Here is a 19,659-nt window from a genome sequence, read left to right on the forward strand (position 1 = left end):
TATATATATATATATATATATATATATATATAGGGAGAGGGAGCAAGGTTTGGTGTAACTGCTTACCGAGCCCACGTGAGGAGACGACCGTGCGCGCGGACAGATGTGTGAGCACGCTGTTTTGCACGTCTGATTCTTTCATCATTACTATTCATTCATTTTCTTTTTGGTGAGAGGAGATCGTGTGCTTTTGTACCTTTCCGCTACATTTTTTCCCTACAAATTTCTGGGCTACTGTGTTTTCCTTTGTTGTTGGTGATTCTCTCTCTCTCCCACCCTCGTGTGGTTTTACGGATGTTCCTCTCATAAACTTCCACCTCAACACGTGTGCAGGCGGGCGCGCGGGTGGTGCCTCTTTGCCTCCCATCTTCCTCCTCCCTGTCATTCGCTCTCGTGGACGCCATCTACAGCTACTTCTTTTTTTTTTCCCCGCTTTACTGAGATGGAGGCAACGCTTTTTGTGTTGATGACTTTGCTGCTGATGCTGCTGCTGATGCTGTTGCTAGCTGGCGGGCTGGCTGCCTGACACGCGCATCCACCATGTCGCCCTCTAGGTGGGGATGCTATTCCTGGCGCACTTCAACCTCCTCTTCTTTCTCTTCTCTTGTTTTCATTCCTCTTCAAAATTATACATACGTATGTTTTGTAGCTCTCCGCGCTCGTTTGTGGTGCCGCGCTATTTGTTTCCGGCCGCTGCACACGCACACGCACACGCACACACCACCACTCGCATCGCGTGACGGGCGAACTGCTCCATCGCAGCAACTCTCCTGTCGATTTATTTGTTTGGTTGTTTGTTTCAGCCGGGGTTGTTGTTTTTCATGTTTATAGTTTTTTTTAAGCACCGCGGTTCGACACGGAATTCTTTCTTACCTTTTATGCTTCGTTCTAGTACGAATCCTATTACTCGTCTTGTTACTTCTACACATCTGTATCGTTCTGCAGAGTCACAATGGACGGACTTGCAGTAGCGCAGCGGCCCGCGTATGCAGGCCGCGCCATCGGAGAAGCGGATGCCGCCGCCGCCTCGTCCGCCTCGCCAACGCTCTCCTCGCCTTCGAGTGCAATGGCAGCTGCCGCCACGGCACGAACGGCAGCATCCACGCAAGCCTCCCTCGCTGACCGGAGCCGTGCGTGGACCGCCGGCTTTCATCAATTAGCGCAGGACTACGAAGCGCAGCTGACGCAGCTCGTCGACGCGTACGCGCGTGTCGCGTCGGGCGGTCTCGCGCTAGGCGGAAAAGCTGACACCGCGGATGGGACAGACGCGGCGGGAGCTGCTGCGCCGCTGCTTTCCCCGCACCTGCGCCGCCGCGGGTTGGGCGGTGATGCGCGGGAAGACGCCGCCCTGGCCCTCGACATGGACGACCTCCGCCGTGCGGAGCGTGAACTGCTGCTGCAACTGCAAGCCCGTCAGCGTGCGTCGCAGCGCGCGAAGAAGTCAGCGGTGCCGAAGCAGCGCGGCAGGCCGGCGGCGACTTCTACGGCGGAAGCGCCGGGTGTGGCGGGTGCAGCGGCCCATCGCAGCAGCACGCAAAGCTCGCGCACCACGCAAGACAAGGCAGACGGGACCGCAGCTGTCGATGCCGCGGAGGCGCCTCCGTCGATTCCGGAGGAGGTGATGAACCTCTTCCGACGTGCGCGGCAACGCACCGCCGCCGCCGCGCACCCGGACGGAGACGCGGAGAAGCAAGACGCCACGAACGCCGTGCCCAGCGCGGCCGGCACCAAATGCGATGGCGACGCGGCGGACGCGGAGGAGGCGACGGCGCTGGCACGGCTGTGTGTGAAGTACTTCTTTGCCTCGGCGACGACGCCGCCGCTGCCGACAGCTCCCGCGGCGGCATCGCCACCGCAACAACCGCAGCAACCGGACCAGTCGTGGTCACCTCCCGGGAGACGCCGATCCTCACGTGAAGGCTTTTTGCAGAGCAACGCCGCAGATCTTCCATCCCAGCAGCAGCAGCAGCAGCAGCAGCAGCAGCGTCGACGTCGAGGGGAGAAGGCGTCAAGCCTCAGCCTCATTGACTCCTCGATATTTCCCCCGCCGGATCTTCACCCACACACCGCAAAACCAAAGCAGCAGCACCAGCAGCAACGCTCGTTACACCACAGCTCTTCTCTCCTCCCCGGTGAAGCCGGCAGCACCACGGGCGAGGGCAGCATCTCCATCTCTCTCAGCAGCCCAACAGCGTGGCGGAAGTTGATCGACAAGCGCACCACCGCCGCCGCTACGGCTGCCGATCACGGACAACTGTCCGGCATCAGCCCATCCACCACAGCACGAGCCCCTCCCATGCGAGACCAACCCGGTCCTCTCCAAGGTGCAGCGCTGCCGAGCCGAGACGGAAGCCACTCCGCTGCGTTCCCCCCGCCGCGATCGCACCTCACGGCGTCCACCACGTCGGAGGCGGTGGAGAGGATGAGCAGCAGCGAAAGAGATGACCCGCTGGGCGGCCGTCGGGACCTGCACAAGCCCGCGCAGCACCCATGCCGGTCCACCATAGAGCAGGCGCAACGCCTGCCGGCGCTACACCGGTGCGCGTCACCCGCAAACCCCGCTGACGCCACCACCGCAGCACCTGCCGACGCCCCCTCGCACCACTCAGCGTCGACGCCTCCACACGCCGCCCAGCAAGGTGCGCCGTCCAGCTCGCTGCGGCGTCTCCCGCGTGTGCCGCACGCTGGTGGTGCGGGAGGGAAAAATTGTGGCCGCCCTGCCGGTGTTGTACCTCTTCCTCCCCCAGCAGCGGCCCCACGCGCCACGTCGCAGCCCGCGAAAGTAACGAAGCGGCACACAAAGGGTTTGCAGGCCCTCCCGGTGGAGCTCCCCCCGCACTACCACGGCGTGCACGGAGAGGCCCTTTCCACCGCAGAACTCGAGCGTCTCGTGAAGACTGTGGCCCGCGAGGGTGAGGCGGCGCAGGGAAGTCTCGACCGCACCTACCACGCCACCGACACCGCCGCCGCCGCGCTCTACGCTCTACAGCAGTCCCTTGCCCATGTCTTGCTGGAGAACGTGCAGCTTGAGAAGGACATCGCGACGCTCCGCCGAGCCCCGCCGACGACGCAGCCGCCGGAAGGAGTACGGGGAGACGCAAAAGAAGCAGCAGCGGAGGAGGAGGAGCGAGAGGAGACGACGGCGACGTCGCCGGCGCTGATGCCGCCGCCGGTGCGGCACACGATGTTTGCCCTCCCCGCCCCCACCTCCTCGTCCGCCGCCGCCGCGGCCTTCAGCAGCGCCCTCTTCACCAACGCCTCCCATGGGCCAAAGGCGCAAAACACCAGCAAAACGACGCTGACGAGTAAACCGGAGAAGATGCGCGTCGTATCCAAAGGGAGGTGGGTCGTCACGCCTGCAAATACCGCCACTGCTGCTGCGACGACAGCAGCGGTAGTGACGATGTTGCCGCTGCCTGATGCGGTGGAACGACGCAACGACGCGCTGGCCGTGCTGGAGGAGCTACGCGCAGCGGCAGCGGCCCGGGAAGCGGAGAACGCGCAGACGTTGGTGGAGATCGACGCCCTGTCGACCCGCATCGCACGCCACGACGCCCTGCTTCAGGCGATCGCCGAGTACTGGCGTCGCAACGCCGCGGTGATGAAGCGGCAGCAGTTCGCGGTGCAGGCGCAGCCGAAAACTGCATCCGGCCCGGCCGTCTCCTGGCAGAGTGGGACCGGCGGCAGTGGTGGGCAGGAGGGTGGCAGGAGTGGCGAGGGGAGGCGTGCGTCTGGTCGGTCGTCATCCTCTCCTTCGTCTTCGTCCTCTCGATTGCCGTCGTCCACGTCGGGCGTGCAGCGCAGCGGCAGCAGCAGCAACGGCAGCTCTGTCAATCAAACAGAGGCCTCTGTTGGGATGCCGACACTGTTGGAGTCGCCGTCGCAGGTGGAGCGGGCGCTGGCCGACATGGAGGCGGTCTCGCCGATGCTGCCCAGCAGTGCCGTCTCCTTCGATCTGCACTGCAGCCCTTCGCGGACGACGGACAACTCCTCCGCCCCGCCCACGGTGCGCGCGTCAAAGCAGGTTACGGTGCGGCAACCTCCGTACGATGCAGCCGCCACAGCGGGAGAGGAGCAGGACGACGTGCAGTCTTCGGAGCAGCGAAGCCCAAAGCTAAACGGTAATCCGAATCGCGCCCCCCACCACCACCACCACCACCACCCGCCGCAGCAGCAGCAACCGCACAACCGCACGCAACGTGCAGGCGTACTGTCCGACAGCTCCTTCCCGTCGTGCGTCACGTCGAGCGGTCCTACAACGCTGACGGGCACGACGGGGGCCACCGTTCGTACGCTGTTCAGTTCGCCCGAGTCGGCCTCGGAGAGCGACAGCGACGGGGTGGAGAGGCCACAACCGAGCGCGTCAACGGTAAACGCCATCGATAGCTGCGGAAAGGGGAAAGAAGAAGACGCAGCCGAAGAACGCCATGGAAACACGTTGGCCACGGAGGACTCGGTGGTGACCTCCTCGCTGCAAGCGACGAACAGCGGGATGGAACTCGTGGTGTCTGGGCAGGCGGTAAAGCCGATCGCGCTGGCCGCCGGGTCTGCCGCGTCGCAGCAGCACGAAAGTCACCCTCGGCCCACTGCTGGGAGTTACTTCACCAGTACGAGTGCGAGTCGACGCGGGGAAGAGGAGGTGCTGCAGGTGGGCTGCTGGCGAACCATCCCCGCCTTGCAGCTGGAGAAGGTGGACGAGATTGCCGAGTTTATCTACAGCGTGTTTGAGCGAGCGTGAGAGGATCCGTGTTTAAGGTGATTCCGCTTCTCGTGTGGGCGTGTTTTGCCTTTTAAACCCAAAAAGAAAAGGGGGAGGATTTGTTTGTTCTATCCTCGCCTCTTCTCTCCTGGCGCTGTGGATAGTTATGTATAGTTCTTGTTTTGCATTTGCTCCCGCGCTCGCTAAAGCGGTTGGAGGAGGAGAGAAGGGTCTCACTTCGCCCCTTCCTCCCCTCACGTGTTTTTGAGGCGCCGTCATGGACGTCTGCCGCGGAGCAGCCGCAGTAGGCAGTGGCTTTGTCTCTGCTTTGCTGTGTGACGCAGATCGATGTAAATCGAAGAATTTTCCTTGTGCACCTCGCATGGGAAAATAACCCCAAAATATATATATATATGTCCAGCAGCGTATGCTCTTATGTTACTTAATAGTTAGATTTACAAGGCATGCCACTGTGTAGCGTCGTTATCAGTCGATCAACAATACAGATAATGGAAGACTGTTTCTCGGCGTTGGGTCATTCCCACCTTCGTCATCGTTAAGTGCTTTGCGACACCGCAGTGCCACCGTCTTGCCTCCACGGTGGATGAAGAAGGTCTTGTATCTTTCATGTATTGTCTGGCGCAGGAGTTTCCCACGAACGACGTCCTTCCTTTCTACATGTTTATGTTTCTGTTGCCGGTGTCCGCCCTCTTCTTTATGGAGGGCGGGCAATGCGGTGAAGAAGAAGAAACGGGTTTGAAGTTCTCCGCTCACATCCCCGCCTACCTCCAAATCCCTCCCCCCCCCCCTTCCCCAACTCCGCCCCTCTCCTCTGTCGTCCCTCGCCAGATCATAGAAGTAGACAACGCACACACACACAAATAGGTTTATGTATTTAAAACTGTCGCACCGACTCCGCTCATCTATTCTGTCGACGTTTACCGTATTTGAGGGGACTGTCCTCTCACTCGTACCATTCTGTGACGTCGTCGACGTCGCTCGTTTAACGCACACACGCGCTGACATGCACTCCTCCCACGCGAAGCCGCCACGGTCGGGCCGGCGCGCCGGCAACACGTCTCTCCTCGCACGGGTTCTACGCCGCTGCTTCCCGCACTTCTCTCTCCGCCGCGCGGTGCGCTACGGCAACGCACCCGCGCGCCGCTTCTTCATTTGTGCTCTGTTGCTTCTCATTGCGTTGCTGCTCGTCCTTCTCGTTGTCTTGTGCGTGCACCTCGTCATTGCTGAAAACGAAAGAATTGCCGCGTACCTGCACCTCACCGGCGTCTCCGACGGCTCGCCACCGGATAAAAAAATCTTGCTCCTCGAGAGCGCACCGCCGGCGGAGGTGCAAGAGCTGCGTGCGAGCTTGAAGCGCTTCGCGCCGCGCACACGAGGGCCCGTGCCACGCCTGCGGCAGAACCGGTTTCTGACGTCGTACTTCGACCTGGAGGAGCGCGTGCTGCCGCCGCTCACCAAGTCAGCGCTCGAAGCGTGGTTTTCCCACGAGTCCGCATCTCCAGGCGCGGCGGAAGATGTTCTGCTTCAGCACGCCTGGGGAAACACCTCCTCCGCCGCTGCGGCACACGACGCGAACGCCGATCATGATCTGTTCCATCTACTCGCCTTTCTCTACCCACCGCAGCAGCAGCAGGGCTACTACCGCGCCGCTCTGAACGGTATTATCGGATTTGGCCCTCGCGTTGGTGGCACGCGGCGGGAGCCGCTACTGCACCACCTGCTGCACGAAGGCCTTGGACGTGCCCATTACGACGCGGCGCAGCACCGCTACCGCAACGCGCCGCATCTTAGCGAGAAGGGAGTTGAATTGTTGGAGAAAGCGGCGTCGACGTGGCCCTCCGCGCCCGACTTCGCTCCTGCGGCTGCCGCCGGTGCGAAGGAGCAGAACACGCACGAAACAGATCGCGTTGCCGGCTGGCGCTGGTCGCTTGTGTGGGACAACTTCTCCGCCCCGGTGCCCATCGCCGTGGAAGGCCAGTTCTTCTCCCCCTCGGTGAATCTACAAAACTTGGTGTTCCAGTTCCCTGGGGGGTCGCAGTTCCGCCGCAAGAGAGCAGCGCTGGCGCGTCCCGACGACGTCTTTGTCGGCCGCCGCTGCAACCCCCTCGCTGTCGATCCCGCGCAACGCCAAAATATGTTCCCCGCTGAGACGTACTCGCGTAACGATACCGAGGGCATGTACGTGCAGGAGTGGTTTATCGGCCGTGGCGAGCACCCGATGCTGAGCTTCTATCAACCCAGCCTGCATCGCGGGAAACCGGGAACCGTCGTCGAGATCCACACCCCCGGGCAACCCGTTCCGTTGAAGCCGCCGCTGTCCTTCCCCGTGGCCGATCCCGTCTCCCGCCAGCCGATACGGCACGCCGTGTACGCCGCGCACTGGGACTCGATGCGTAGCGCCACCTTCCGCTTCCTCGGTGCGTGCGACTCGGCGGTGCCGATGGTGTACCTCCTGCGCACCATCAAGAACATCGCCGTTCTGACCGACGTGGCGGAGGCGCTGACGGAGTCCTACAAGGAGGAGCGCGTTGGCGCCGGCGGCGTGGTAGCCGAGGGCGTCGTGGTGCCGGGACTCACCGCCACGTTTCGCAGATCCACCACCGCAGCGGAGGTGCGCGCGCGGCTGGCACGGCTGCTCTCCCCGGCGCACCACGCGCTTTTGTTTCAGTACTTCTTCGCGCGCTCCTACACTGTAGGCAGCGACAACCACACCACCGGCGCCGCCGGCGCGACGGACAACTACGCACACGAGGTAGAGGTGGACGTGCGGCGGTGGTTGGACTGGGCACAGCACCTGCCTGCGCTGTCCATCGTGCTCTTCGATGCGGAGGAGGCGTTCAAGAAGTGGGAAGGCAGCGACCACACCTACGGCTCTCGCCACCTGGCGCAGCAGTGGCGGGCCTTCACGACGGCAACGCAAACACGCTACTCCGGTGGTCCGCAGTCGCTGTTTGACGCTGTCGACCTGTTCGCCCTCTACGACCTCATGGGGCCGGCAGGTACGAACTTTCCAAACTTTTTCCCCACGCAGAGCGGGATCTACTACGCCGCGCTCGCGCAGAGGGAGACGGAGAAGCGGCGGCGTGCGTTTCGCGACGCGTCGGCCATCACGGCGGAGCTGCTGTGGCGGGTGATGGGCGAGCCGAACGCGGGAGCAGGGGCGGGAGAAAACGCGTCCACGGCCCAGTACTTGCGTCAGCTGGGTACCTCCGTCGACGTCGCCGTTGCCGCCTTGGCGAAGCAGCACGTGACGAAGGTGTTGGCCGCCCCGTCGTCACGCCCAACGCTGGAAATGCTGCCGCGGCCGTGGCTGATGTACGGCACCCCGCACGAGATGCTCACGTTGCACCGCATTTCCTTGCCCGACTTTCGTGAAGTGCACAGCGGCATCGGTTCGGTCACATCCTATCGGGTGTTCGACAGCGTGAGCGCTGACTTGGTAGCGAAGGCGGACTTCGACGTCTCTGAGTACTTGCGGACGACGAACGAGAACATTTTCTTCGAAGCGACGCGCGCCACGCAACTGCGCCGCCTTAGCGCCGATCCCGTGCTGGAGGACGACCACCTGCACTGGCTCGACACACAACGTGTTCTGCATCTCATCCCTTCTCCGTTCCCCCAGTCCTGGCATACGCAGAGCGACGACGGGCAGGACATTCATGATGGCACCACGGTGGACCTCGCGAACGTGCTGTGGTCCACTGTCCTGGAGTTGGGACACTACTGGACCGGAGCGGAGGACGTTGCGAAAGCGGAGGTGCTGTCAGACAAATAAAGGCAGAAGAAACAAACGTAGAAGTGGAGAGGAATTGGAGGGAGAGAGGGAGAGAGAAAGAGCGACGTGAAAGTGAAGTGTCGTTGCGTTCTTTGTTTTTTGTTTTGTCACCGTTATCGTGATCGCGGTTTAGCACGTTCGCCGCTGTTCTCTCTCTCCTCTGCTCCTGTTGTTTGTCACGTGCGTGAGAGTTTTACCCGGATAGCGCTGCTAAGGCCGATGTTTTTGGTTTTCCCTCGCCCCCTTCCCCCAACTGACCATCCCCTACATCACCGCTACACGGATCTGTGTGTCGTGGGGGGGGGGGTCAATAACGTATGTGTATATCCTCGCTTCGCAGTTCTCACGCACCGTAGAAGCCGCGTTATTCGTCGCAGCCATCCTTACTTCAATTATTTCTTTTCAGTGTTTCATGTTGCCGCTTTACTATCTATTCTTTTTGCTTGTTTGTTTTGTTCTCCCCAACATCTGCAGAACGCTAACGGAAGAAGTCTCCGGAGAAACATGCACCGCGTCGAGCAGCGTCGCGGTATTCGCAGCACGTTTCCTGTTCCCTGCGCTCCCCTCCTCTCCCGATTGTGCTGGGGGGGGGGGGAAGCGAATGGTATCTATCCTGCACGGTCGCAGTGACCTTCTCTGCTGTCTTGATTTCGTTACTCTTCTTCTCTCTTCTCCTCTTTTTTGGGGGTGCGGGATACGGTTGGTGGGTTGGTTGGGGTGCTGATACCGCTCACGTTGCACAGAAGAATATTTACCTCCACGCTCTTGCTTTGCTGATTTGCCTTCCAACGTGAGTTCGCGACTCGTATCGAAAGCCACAAGAGGACGAAAACACACATTTTCCTGTTGTTACTCCTTTTCCCCCTCTTCCAGTTGCTGACGTGTCGTTTGCATCATTCAACATCTTTTATTAGTATTATTATTATTGCTATACATTTCCATACGTGAACGCGCGCGCCCCCTATGTCCCAGAAATCGCTCTACGTCACGCCTCGTGCGGTGCCGTACTGCACCCTCGCCATCGCCAACGCCTTCAAGGACTTGACCTCGAAGCAGCGGCACTACGCTCACCACATGATGATGGCCGGGTGGTGCGGCGCCCCTGTCGTGGCTCAGCAGCTCAGTCCCGAGTCGCTCCCCCTTCTTCGCTTCTTCTACAAGTTTCTCAGCGCCCAGCCCCTCGAGGCTCTGCGGGCGAACACGGCGAGCGCCGGCGTGGCGGCGGAGGCGGTCGAGCAGTTCCTCGAGTACTTTGCGTTGGTGTACTCGAACATGGGCAACTACATGTCCTTCGGCGACAGCAAGTTCATCCCGGCCGTGCCTAAGGAAACCTTCGCGAAGATCGTCGCGAGTGCTGACGCGGCCGCGACGATGGACGCCGCGCTGCTCGACGCGATCTACGACCTGCACGAGAGCAAATTGACGCTGGACTTCCCGCCCAAAGGCAGCACGCGGTACTACAGCCCGAACATCACCCGCGAGGACGCCCTCGTCGCGAATGAATTTCTCGCCTCGAAGAAGATCGACGGCGTCAACACGCGCGTGTTCAAAGAGGACGACGGCACGCTGGTGATCCGCGTGGCGGCGGCGGAAGAGAAGACGGTCCCGGCGGTGACCTTCAACGGCCGCGCCGTGGCGATGCACTTCGGTGACTTTAAGGAGGAGATGGCCCGCGTCGTGGGCGAGCTGCGCCAGGCGCGCGCCTACGCGGAGAACGACATCGAGGTGCGCATGCTGGACCACTACATCGAGCACTTCTTGCACGGCGATGTCGACGCGCACAAGGCGAGTCAGAAGGAGTGGGTGAAGGACGTCGGCCCCACCGTGGAGACAAACCTCGGCTTCATCGAGTCGTACCGCGACCCGTCCGGCGTGCGGGCGGAGTGGGAGGGCTTCGTGGCCGTCGTGAACAAGGAGCAGTCGAAGATGTACGGTGCCCTGGTGGCACAGGCTGAGAAGTTCATTGCCCAGCTGCCGTGGGGGGCGGCCTTCGAGAAGGACGTCTTCACCAGCCCAGACTTCACCAGTCTCGATGTGCTTGGCTTCGCCAGCAGTGGCATACCGGCGGGCATCAACATCCCGAACTACGACGACATTCGCCAGAACGTTGGCTTCAAGAATGTGTACCTGTCGAACGTGGTGGGCGCAATTACCTTCAAGGAGAAGGTGAACCACATCACGGACGCCGACTGGGAGGTGTACAAGACGAGCGTGCTTGCGGCGACGTCGGTGAACGTGGGCATCCACGAGCTGCTCGGCCACGGCACTGGCAAGCTGCTGACGGAGGACGACGACGGCCGGCTCAACTTCGACAAGAACACGATCGACCCCATCAGCGGCCACCCGGTCACGTCGTGGTACAAGCCCGGCGACACCTACTCCAGCGTGTTTGGCGGCATGGCCAGCTCCTACGAGGAGTGTCGCGCCGAGGCCGTCTCGCTGTACTTGTGTCTGCAGCCGGCGCTCTTGGAGATCTTCCACCTCACGACGGCACAGGAGCAGCAGGACGCGATTTACATTTGCTGGCTGAACATGGTGCGCGCCGGGCTGTGCGGATTGGAGTTCTACACCCCGGAGACGCAGCAGTGGCGGCAGGCCCACATGCGGGCGCGCTTCTGCATTCTCGAGGCCCTCGCGCGTGCGCCGAACCCGATCGTCCACATCACGGAGGATGAGAAGGACGGCCTCCTCATCACCCTCGACCGCGAACGCATCGCGACGGACGGCCGCAAGGCGATCGGCGATCTCCTGGTGAACCTGAACGTGAACAAATCAGCGGCGAACGCGACGCGCGGCGGGGAGTACTACCGCGACATGACGACCGTGAACGACACCTACGTGCGCTACCGCGAGATCGTCATGGCGCGCCGCAAGCCGCGCAAGCAGTACGTGCAGCCGCACACGCGCATCGTCGCTGACTCGGTCGAAGTGGAGGAGTTCGCCGGCTCGGTGGAGGGCGTCGTGAAGTCCTTCCTGACCCGCCACAGCGCGGTGCCTCTGTAGATGCTCCTACGAAGAGGAGGAAGCCTGCACGGTTGCTGCACCCAGACGTGTTGGGGAGAGAGGGAGAGGGGGAGGGGGTTTACCGTGTCACACCTGTTGTTCAATCCATGCCGTGGTGCGTAGCTGCGGGAACGCGTGCGGTTTTGTTTTGTTTTGGGCGAGTGCGACCCAACGAAGTGACACGACCGCGTGGCTCCACCTAAATCTCCATGAGACGGCATCGAAGTGGTGTTTCTGTTTCGGTGTTGGTCCCGGCTTCATCGCTACAGCTTCCGTGGGTGCTAACTACTCTGTGCGCACATTTAACGGGTTCTTTATATTAAACATGAGCGATGAGCGTCCTTTAACGACACTCTTTCCGCTCTTTCTTTTGTTCTTCTGATATCGGTAACGTTGAAAAATGAATGGATTATTCCTCCTCTTGCCCAAACTAAAGCCCCTTTCGCTCCCCCAAACAATCGAAAATAATATAGAATAATAGTAGTAGTAGTGGTGGTGGTGAACCCGTGAGAGGATAGCAGAAGCGGAAATAGAGTAAGCGCGCACACACTCGATTGGACGTTGGAAGAGAAGACGGTGTCCCCCTCAGCCGCACAGACGCTGCGGCGTGCTTCAAACACCAACGCACACCCTGCACTTCTGCTTCTTCCTTTGCGCCTCCCACTCTTCTCTCGCCACAGCTGTGCCCTGCAAAAGAGCGGTCGAAAAAACCGCCAAAAAAAGGCTTTGCGACGACGCGTGGGGCTCAAGTGCTGACATGCTCCGCGGTGTGATTCTGCAACGGCAGACGTGCGCGGGGTGGGCTGTTCCGTTGCCGGCCTGACCCTCTTCCCCTACTTTAACGGCGGACGCGCAGCACCCCTCTGCAGGGGGGCACGCCGCACCGACACACAGCCAAGCAGAGCACCGCGTCAACGCAGCAGAACACCCTTGCTGGTCCACGTCCTCCCCGCTCCACCTAAGAAGCCCCCGAAGGTTACAGAGCAACGCTCCGGCTTAACAACCCGTATGAGCTCAACACCTGGCGGACCAGCTTGCCGTCTCCGGCTGTTTTGATTATATACGTGTCTGTGACGCTGTACTTTTCTACAACAAGTCCGTGTGGCTCAATGGAAGAGCATCTGACTACGGATCAGAGGGTTGCAGGTTCGAATCCTGTCACGGATGACTTTTTCGGGGCGGCCCCTGGGGCGGGGAAACCCCCACGGCATTCGAAACCACCGAACCCCCCCCCGCCCATCACCAAGTCATGAGAACGGAAAACAGAAGGAAAGAAACGGAAAGATAAATGCGTTTTCAGGGTTATACAGAAGACAGAAGTAGAAAGATAAGTAGAAGTAGAAATAGTAGTAGTTATACGATTTGCCAGATAATACGTAAACAGAGAAGTAGGGTGAAGACACAAAACAATCAGAAGAAGACACAATGGTTCGCGGGGACACGCGGTCGCCCACGCATCGCCACCGGAGCACGGCTCCCTGTCAAGAGGACAGCAACGTCCAGGGACCGGTCCGCAACCAGGAAAGCACTCAGACAGCACGATCGGAAGCAAAGGAAAGAAAAGGGAAACAAATCGAAAGGAAATGAAGATGCCGCGGTGAAGCCGGTGAAAACAGACAGGAAACGACAAAACAAGGGAGCTACAAAACTACGAAACCAGGGGAAACTACAAAGCTATCAACGTAACGCGGGCAAGCCGCACCTACCGTCGCAGATTCAACGAATCCGGGGTAGAAAGGCAATGGGCAATGAGCGATGAGCTCGCCGAAGAAGCGCTGTTCCTGCGGGAGCAAGCATTCATAGATGTGCCAGTTGTGGTACTCGACCATTCTATCGCTTGGTGCAAAGAGGAGCTGCAAAATCCGCGTTCTGCCAACCTCCTTCTTCGTCTTGAAGAGGAGAGATACATGCAAACCAATACGACCATCGGCGACAATTGCTTATGCTTCGCCATGCGCAGAAATTTCTCCTTGATCTTGTCCTCCGTCAGGTCCGGGCAATCTGCCCAGAAGTTCTGCGCTTCCTGGAGGCCGATCTTCCACGGGGACAGCTGGTAGTCGGCCTGCTCTGCCAAATACGACACGGCGGTCCTTGACACCCCTTGCTGAGGCGAACGACGGCGTCCTTCACCAGGACATTGTGCGCCGCCTCCGTGATGCCCTGTGCCTCAAGGCGTTGAGTCAACGTCTTCAGATCCCCGGCTAAGAGACGCCGTCATCCTCGGAAATCGCACGGGTGAGTACACATACGAATGAAGATCTGCTGATCTCAACACTACTTCTGCTCGCTACGCATTTGTGATGTTCACCAGGCATTTCAAGGAGGGAAGAAGGAATACAGACGGGAAAAACTGCAGAATCCTAACAAAAAAAACGATCTGCCGCCTCCCAGACCAGGGCAACATGGCCCATTCCCGGTCGTAGATGGAAACCATGAGAACTCCTGCTCCTAACACGCTCGTCGCAATTCGCAGGTAATCTTGCCCTCCAGTTTCATGCACGGTGCCTATGTGGTTTGCGGCACGCGCACTACAGTAAGGGCTTGGGTTGATGTTGATGTGGTTGGTGATGTTTGGGATGTGTAACGCATGGTTGGTTGCAGACTCGTCATGGCCCCGACGGGGCTGGAGCGCACACAGGATATGCGTAACGGGAACCGCGGCGCGGCGGAGCGTCAGGCACGTGCGAGACGCACCGAGCATCACACCGCGCGCGCACCCCTTGCTCTGTGGCCCCCCACAGTGGCGACGCCGGCACGCACGCGGCGCGGCACGCGCCACACGAGGTGGGCGCGCTCACACACACGTGTGCGCACCGGCGCCGCTGCAGCTCGAAGCCGTACGCCCAGCATGCACCGACAAGCGGCACGGGCGCCTTCGAGGTGACGGGGCCAGTGGGCCGTCGCGCCGCCGCCCGCCCACCGTCACGCAGGCGGACGCGCGCGAGCGCAAGCACGCAGCAATACAGACACACACACACACACACACACACACACCGGTGGGCAGCCAGCAGCAGCGAAAGCAAGGTGGTCAGACGAGGCGGGTTTGGTTTCACGGCGTACGCCACTCAAAGTCCATCTGCGACGGCTTTACATCAGCCTGGGTTTCGATCATCTCCACACACCGCTGCGGCCGCTGCACCCGCACGTCCACACATCCACACGTCCACACACACGCTGCGGTCAGACTGGGGCGACAATAAATGGTATCATGGGAACTCAAAGTCTGTGATGTTACAGTCAATCATCATGCGCAGCGCGTCTCCCGCTCTCCCTTCCTCCCCGCATTATGCACACGCCACGGCAGCACATCTCAGAGTGGTGCATGATAGTGTCTCAGTCAGGGCTCCTGTTGCATGCGTGAACACGCCTGAATCATTTTTGTGCATCCTGCGTGCGTGCCGTTCGTGTGCCCCGCCGCACCTCCCTTCACACACTCCTCCTCCTCCTCATCCTCCTCCTCCTCTCTCTCACTCTCTCGTGCGGTTTGAACCAGTGGCGCGGATGGGTCGCACCATCGCCACTTTACCTGACCGCACTGCGCGACTGCGCGCGGGGCGGCGGCCAGCGAGGCCGAGCACCGCTGCTCCTTCTCCTTCCCTCTCCTTCCTTTTCCGCTCGTCGCATCTCGTACGACACTGGCGGACAGCGCCGGCACCGAGTGAATACGCCGAGGCGCGTCCGTGTTTAATCGTACTGCTGCTGCTGCTGCTGCTGCCGCGGCGGCGCGCGTGCGTGCGTGGGCGTCAGTGCAGATTGCTCATGTATTGGACGTTGTCGTTCAGCGATGCATCAGGTCAAACTGTGCTTTGTTGTCGAATTGTCTGTCATCCCTCGCACACACGCACGGCACATTCGCAGGTAATCTTGCCCTCCAGTTTCATGCACGGTGCCTATGTGGTTTGCGGCACGCGCACTACAGTAAGGGCTTGGGTTGATGTTGATGTGGTTGGTGATGTTTGGGATGTGTAACGCATGGTTGGTTGCAGACTCGTCATGGCCCCGACGGGGCTGGAGCGCACACAGGATATGCGTAACGGGAACCGCGGCGCGGCGGAGCGTCAGGCACGTGCGAGACGCACCGAGCATCACACCGCGCGCGCACCCCTTGCTCTGTGGCCCCCCACAGTGGCGACGCCGGCACGCACGCGGCGCGGCACGCGCCACACGAGGTGGGCGCGCTCACACACACGTGTGCGCACCGGCGCCGCTGCAGCTCGAAGCCGTACGCCCAGCATGCACCGACAAGCGGCACGGGCGCCTTCGAGGTGACGGGGCCAGTGGGCCGTCGCGCCGCCGCCCGCCCACCGTCACGCAGGCGGACGCGCGCGAGCGCAAGCACGCAGCAATACAGACACACACACACACACACACACACACACCGGTGGGCAGCCAGCAGCAGCGAAAGCAAGGTGGTCAGACGAGGCGGGTTTGGTTTCACGGCGTACGCCACTCAAAGTCCATCTGCGACGGCTTTACATCAGCCTGGGTTTCGATCATCTCCACACACCGCTGCGGCCGCTGCACCCGCACGTCCACACATCCACACGTCCACACACACGCTGCGGTCAGACTGGGGCGACAATAAATGGTATCATGGGAACTCAAAGTCTGTGATGTTACAGTCAATCATCATGCGCAGCGCGTCTCCCGCTCTCCCTTCCTCCCCGCATTATGCACACGCCACGGCAGCACATCTCAGAGTGGTGCATGATAGTGTCTCAGTCAGGGCTCCTGTTGCATGCGTGAACACGCCTGAATCATTTTTGTGCATCCTGCGTGCGTGCCGTTCGTGTGCCCCGCCGCACCTCCCTTCACACACTCCTCCTCCTCCTCATCCTCCTCCTCCTCTCTCTCACTCTCTCGTGCGGTTTGAACCAGTGGCGCGGATGGGTCGCACCATCGCCACTTTACCTGACCGCACTGCGCGACTGCGCGCGGGGCGGCGGCCAGCGAGGCCGAGCACCGCTGCTCCTTCTCCTTCCCTCTCCTTCCTTTTCCGCTCGTCGCATCTCGTACGACACTGGCGGACAGCGCCGGCACCGAGTGAATACGCCGAGGCGCGTCCGTGTTTAATCGTACTGCTGCTGCTGCTGCTGCTGCCGCGGCGGCGCGCGTGCGTGCGTGGGCGTCAGTGCAGATTGCTCATGTATTGGACGTTGTCGTTCAGCGATGCATCAGGTCAAACTGTGCTTTGTTGTCGAATTGTCTGTCATCCCTCGCACACACGCACGGCACATTCGCAGGTAATCTTGCCCTCCAGTTTCATGCACGGTGCCTATGTGGTTTGCGGCACGCGCACTACAGTAAGGGCTTGGGTTGATGTTGATGTGGTTGGTGATGTTTGGGATGTGTAACGCATGGTTGGTTGCAGACTCGTCATGGCCCCGACGGGGCTGGAGCGCACACAGGATATGCGTAACGGGAACCGCGGCGCGGCGGAGCGTCAGGCACGTGCGAGACGCACCGAGCATCACACCGCGCGCGCACCCCTTGCTCTGTGGCCCCCCACAGTGGCGACGCCGGCACGCACGCGGCGCGGCACGCGCCACACGAGGTGGGCGCGCTCACACACACGTGTGCGCACCGGCGCCGCTGCAGCTCGAAGCCGTACGCCCAGCATGCACCGACAAGCGGCACGGGCGCCTTCGAGGTGACGGGGCCAGTGGGCCGTCGCGCCGCCGCCCGCCCACCGTCACGCAGGCGGACGCGCGCGAGCGCAAGCACGCAGCAATACAGACACACACACACACACACACACACACACCGGTGGGCAGCCAGCAGCAGCGAAAGCAAGGTGGTCAGACGAGGCGGGTTTGGTTTCACGGCGTACGCCACTCAAAGTCCATCTGCGACGGCTTTACATCAGCCTGGGTTTCGATCATCTCCACACACCGCTGCGGCCGCTGCACCCGCACGTCCACACATCCACACGTCCACACACACGCTGCGGTCAGACTGGGGCGACAATAAATGGTATCATGGGAACTCAAAGTCTGTGATGTTACAGTCAATCATCATGCGCAGCGCGTCTCCCGCTCTCCCTTCCTCCCCGCATTATGCACACGCCACGGCAGCACATCTCAGAGTGGTGCATGATAGTGTCTCAGTCAGGGCTCCTGTTGCATGCGTGAACACGCCTGAATCATTTTTGTGCATCCTGCGTGCGTGCCGTTCGTGTGCCCCGCCGCACCTCCCTTCACACACTCCTCCTCCTCCTCATCCTCCTCCTCCTCTCTCTCACTCTCTCGTGCGGTTTGAACCAGTGGCGCGGATGGGTCGCACCATCGCCACTTTACCTGACCGCACTGCGCGACTGCGCGCGGGGCGGCGGCCAGCGAGGCCGAGCACCGCTGCTCCTTCTCCTTCCCTCTCCTTCCTTTTCCGCTCGTCGCATCTCGTACGACACTGGCGGACAGCGCCGGCACCGAGTGAATACGCCGAGGCGCGTCCGTGTTTAATCGTACTGCTGCTGCTGCTGCTGCTGCCGCGGCGGCGCGCGTGCGTGCGTGGGCGTCAGTGCAGATTGCTCATGTATTGGACGTTGTCGTTCAGCGATGCATCAGGTCAAACTGTGCTTTGTTGTCGAATTGTCTGTCATCCCTCGCACACACGCACGGCACATTCGCAGGTAATCTTGCCCTCCAGTTTCATGCACGGTGCCTATGTGGTTTGCGGCACGCGCACTACAGTAAGGGCTTGGGTTGATGTTGATGTGGTTGGTGATGTTTGGGATGTGTAACGCATGGTTGGTTGCAGACTCGTCATGGCCCCGACGGGGCTGGAGCGCACACAGGATATGCGTAACGGGAACCGCGGCGCGGCGGAGCGTCAGGCACGTGCGAGACGCACCGAGCATCACACCGCGCGCGCACCCCTTGCTCTGTGGCCCCCCACAGTGGCGACGCCGGCACGCACGCGGCGCGGCACGCGCCACACGAGGTGGGCGCGCTCACACACACGTGTGCGCACCGGCGCCGCTGCAGCTCGAAGCCGTACGCCCAGCATGCACCGACAAGCGGCACGGGCGCCTTCGAGGTGACGGGGCCAGTGGGCCGTCGCGCCGCCGCCCGCCCACCGTCACGCAGGCGGACGCGCGCGAGCGCAAGCACGCAGCAATACAGACACACACACACACACACACACACACACCGGTGGGCAGCCAGCAGCAGCGAAAGCAAGGTGGTCAGACGAGGCGGGTTTGGTTTCACGGCGTACGCCACTCAAAGTCCATCTGCGACGGCTTTACATCAGCCTGGGTTTCGATCATCTCCACACACCGCTGCGGCCGCTGCACCCGCACGTCCACACATCCACACGTCCACACACACGCTGCGGTCAGACTGGGGCGACAATAAATGGTATCATGGGAACTCAAAGTCTGTGATGTTACAGTCAATCATCATGCGCAGCGCGTCTCCCGCTCTCCCTTCCTCCCCGCATTATGCACACGCCACGGCAGCACATCTCAGAGTGGTGCATGATAGTGTCTCAGTCAGGGCTCCTGTTGCATGCGTGAACACGCCTGAATCATTTTTGTGCATCCTGCGTGCGTGCCGTTCGTGTGCCCCGCCGCACCTCCCTTCACACACTCCTCCTCCTCCTCATCCTCCTCCTCCTCTCTCTCACTCTCTCGTGCGGTTTGAACCAGTGGCGCGGATGGGTCGCACCATCGCCACTTTACCTGACCGCACTGCGCGACTGCGCGCGGGGCGGCGGCCAGCGAGGCCGAGCACCGCTGCTCCTTCTCCTTCCCTCTCCTTCCTTTTCCGCTCGTCGCATCTCGTACGACACTGGCGGACAGCGCCGGCACCGAGTGAATACGCCGAGGCGCGTCCGTGTTTAATCGTACTGCTGCTGCTGCTGCTGCTGCCGCGGCGGCGCGCGTGCGTGCGTGGGCGTCAGTGCAGATTGCTCATGTATTGGACGTTGTCGTTCAGCGATGCATCAGGTCAAACTGTGCTTTGTTGTCGAATTGTCTGTCATCCCTCGCACACACGCACGGCACATTCGCAGGTAATCTTGCCCTCCAGTTTCATGCACGGTGCCTATGTGGTTTGCGGCACGCGCACTACAGTAAGGGCTTGGGTTGATGTTGATGTGGTTGGTGATGTTTGGGATGTGTAACGCATGGTTGGTTGCAGACTCGTCATGGCCCCGACGG

The 19,659-nt window shown here is 60.9% G+C and overlaps 5 protein-coding genes and 10 non-coding genes across 16 annotated transcripts; 6 read left to right on the forward strand and 9 right to left on the reverse strand.

The window, feature by feature from the left end:
* Positions 1-647: 647 nt before the first annotated feature.
* On the forward strand, positions 648-4,738 carry ABB37_09915 (hypothetical protein; the record flags this gene model as incomplete). The annotated part of the gene is made up of 1 exon (XM_015809589.1): positions 648-4,738. Exon 1 carries the CDS (start codon positions 953-955, stop codon positions 4,736-4,738), a length of 3,786 nt encoding a protein of 1,261 aa, XP_015651799.1. The 5' UTR covers positions 648-952.
* An 808-nt stretch (positions 4,739-5,546) lies between these two features.
* ABB37_09916 (putative mitochondrial glutaminyl cyclase) lies at positions 5,547-8,495 on the forward strand (the record flags this gene model as incomplete). Its single annotated transcript, XM_015809590.1, has 1 exon — positions 5,547-8,495. Exon 1 carries the CDS (start codon positions 5,589-5,591, stop codon positions 8,493-8,495), a length of 2,907 nt encoding a protein of 968 aa, XP_015651800.1. The 5' UTR covers positions 5,547-5,588.
* Positions 8,496-9,236: 741 nt separating this feature from the next.
* Positions 9,237-11,957, forward strand: ABB37_09917 (dipeptidyl-peptidase III putativemetallo-peptidase Clan M- Family M49). 2 transcript variants are annotated; one of them, XM_015809591.1, is made up of 1 exon: positions 9,237-11,957. In XM_015809591.1, exon 1 carries the CDS (start codon positions 9,459-9,461, stop codon positions 11,496-11,498), a length of 2,040 nt encoding a protein of 679 aa, XP_015651801.1. In that variant the 5' UTR covers positions 9,237-9,458; the 3' UTR covers positions 11,499-11,957. The 2 variants fall into 2 exon arrangements, with proteins under 2 accessions (XP_015651801.1, XP_015651802.1); XM_015809592.1 differs by having other exon boundaries at positions 9,240-11,957.
* Positions 11,958-12,226: 269 nt separating this feature from the next.
* ABB37_09960 lies at positions 12,227-12,484 on the forward strand. Its single transcript, XR_001548769.1, has one exon.
* Positions 12,485-12,593: 109 nt separating this feature from the next.
* On the forward strand, positions 12,594-12,665 carry ABB37_09961. The gene has a single exon. It is a non-coding gene; the product is annotated as a tRNA-Arg (tRNA).
* A 535-nt stretch (positions 12,666-13,200) lies between these two features.
* ABB37_09918 (hypothetical protein) lies at positions 13,201-13,452 on the reverse strand (the record flags this gene model as incomplete). Its single annotated transcript, XM_015809593.1, has 1 exon — positions 13,201-13,452. One exon carries the CDS (start codon positions 13,450-13,452, stop codon positions 13,201-13,203), a length of 252 nt encoding a protein of 83 aa, XP_015651804.1.
* Positions 13,247-13,555, forward strand: ABB37_09919 (hypothetical protein; the record flags this gene model as incomplete). The annotated part of the gene is made up of 1 exon (XM_015809594.1): positions 13,247-13,555. One exon carries the CDS (start codon positions 13,247-13,249, stop codon positions 13,553-13,555), a length of 309 nt encoding a protein of 102 aa, XP_015651803.1.
* A 971-nt stretch (positions 13,556-14,526) lies between these two features.
* ABB37_09947 lies at positions 14,527-14,610 on the reverse strand. Its single transcript, XR_001548758.1, has one exon. It is a non-coding gene; the product is annotated as a snoRNA (small nucleolar RNA).
* Positions 14,611-15,265: 655 nt separating this feature from the next.
* On the reverse strand, positions 15,266-15,333 carry ABB37_09948. The gene has a single exon (XR_001548759.1). It is a non-coding gene; the product is annotated as a snoRNA (small nucleolar RNA).
* Positions 15,334-15,911: 578 nt separating this feature from the next.
* ABB37_09950 lies at positions 15,912-15,995 on the reverse strand. Its single transcript, XR_001548761.1, has one exon. It is a non-coding gene; the product is annotated as a snoRNA (small nucleolar RNA).
* Positions 15,996-16,650: 655 nt separating this feature from the next.
* On the reverse strand, positions 16,651-16,718 carry ABB37_09951. The gene has a single exon (XR_001548762.1). It is a non-coding gene; the product is annotated as a snoRNA (small nucleolar RNA).
* A 578-nt stretch (positions 16,719-17,296) lies between these two features.
* On the reverse strand, positions 17,297-17,380 carry ABB37_09953. The gene has a single exon (XR_001548764.1). It is a non-coding gene; the product is annotated as a snoRNA (small nucleolar RNA).
* Positions 17,381-18,035: 655 nt separating this feature from the next.
* Positions 18,036-18,103, reverse strand: ABB37_09954. The gene has a single exon (XR_001548765.1). It is a non-coding gene; the product is annotated as a snoRNA (small nucleolar RNA).
* A 578-nt stretch (positions 18,104-18,681) lies between these two features.
* Positions 18,682-18,765, reverse strand: ABB37_09956. Its single transcript, XR_001548766.1, has one exon. It is a non-coding gene; the product is annotated as a snoRNA (small nucleolar RNA).
* Positions 18,766-19,420: 655 nt separating this feature from the next.
* Positions 19,421-19,488, reverse strand: ABB37_09957. Its single transcript, XR_001548767.1, has one exon. It is a non-coding gene; the product is annotated as a snoRNA (small nucleolar RNA).
* Between the last annotated feature and the right edge of the window lie 171 nt (positions 19,489-19,659).

Source organism: Leptomonas pyrrhocoris (genome assembly GCF_001293395.1).
Source record: "Leptomonas pyrrhocoris isolate H10 chromosome Unknown, whole genome shotgun sequence".
Taxonomy (NCBI): Eukaryota; Euglenozoa; class Kinetoplastea; order Trypanosomatida; family Trypanosomatidae; genus Leptomonas; species Leptomonas pyrrhocoris.

What these genes read in the sequence shown, in the direction of transcription:
- ABB37_09917 (XM_015809591.1), top strand. Translation starts at nt 9,459, where the DNA reads ATGTCCCAGAAATCGCTCTACGTCACGCCTCGTGCGGTGCCGTACTGC.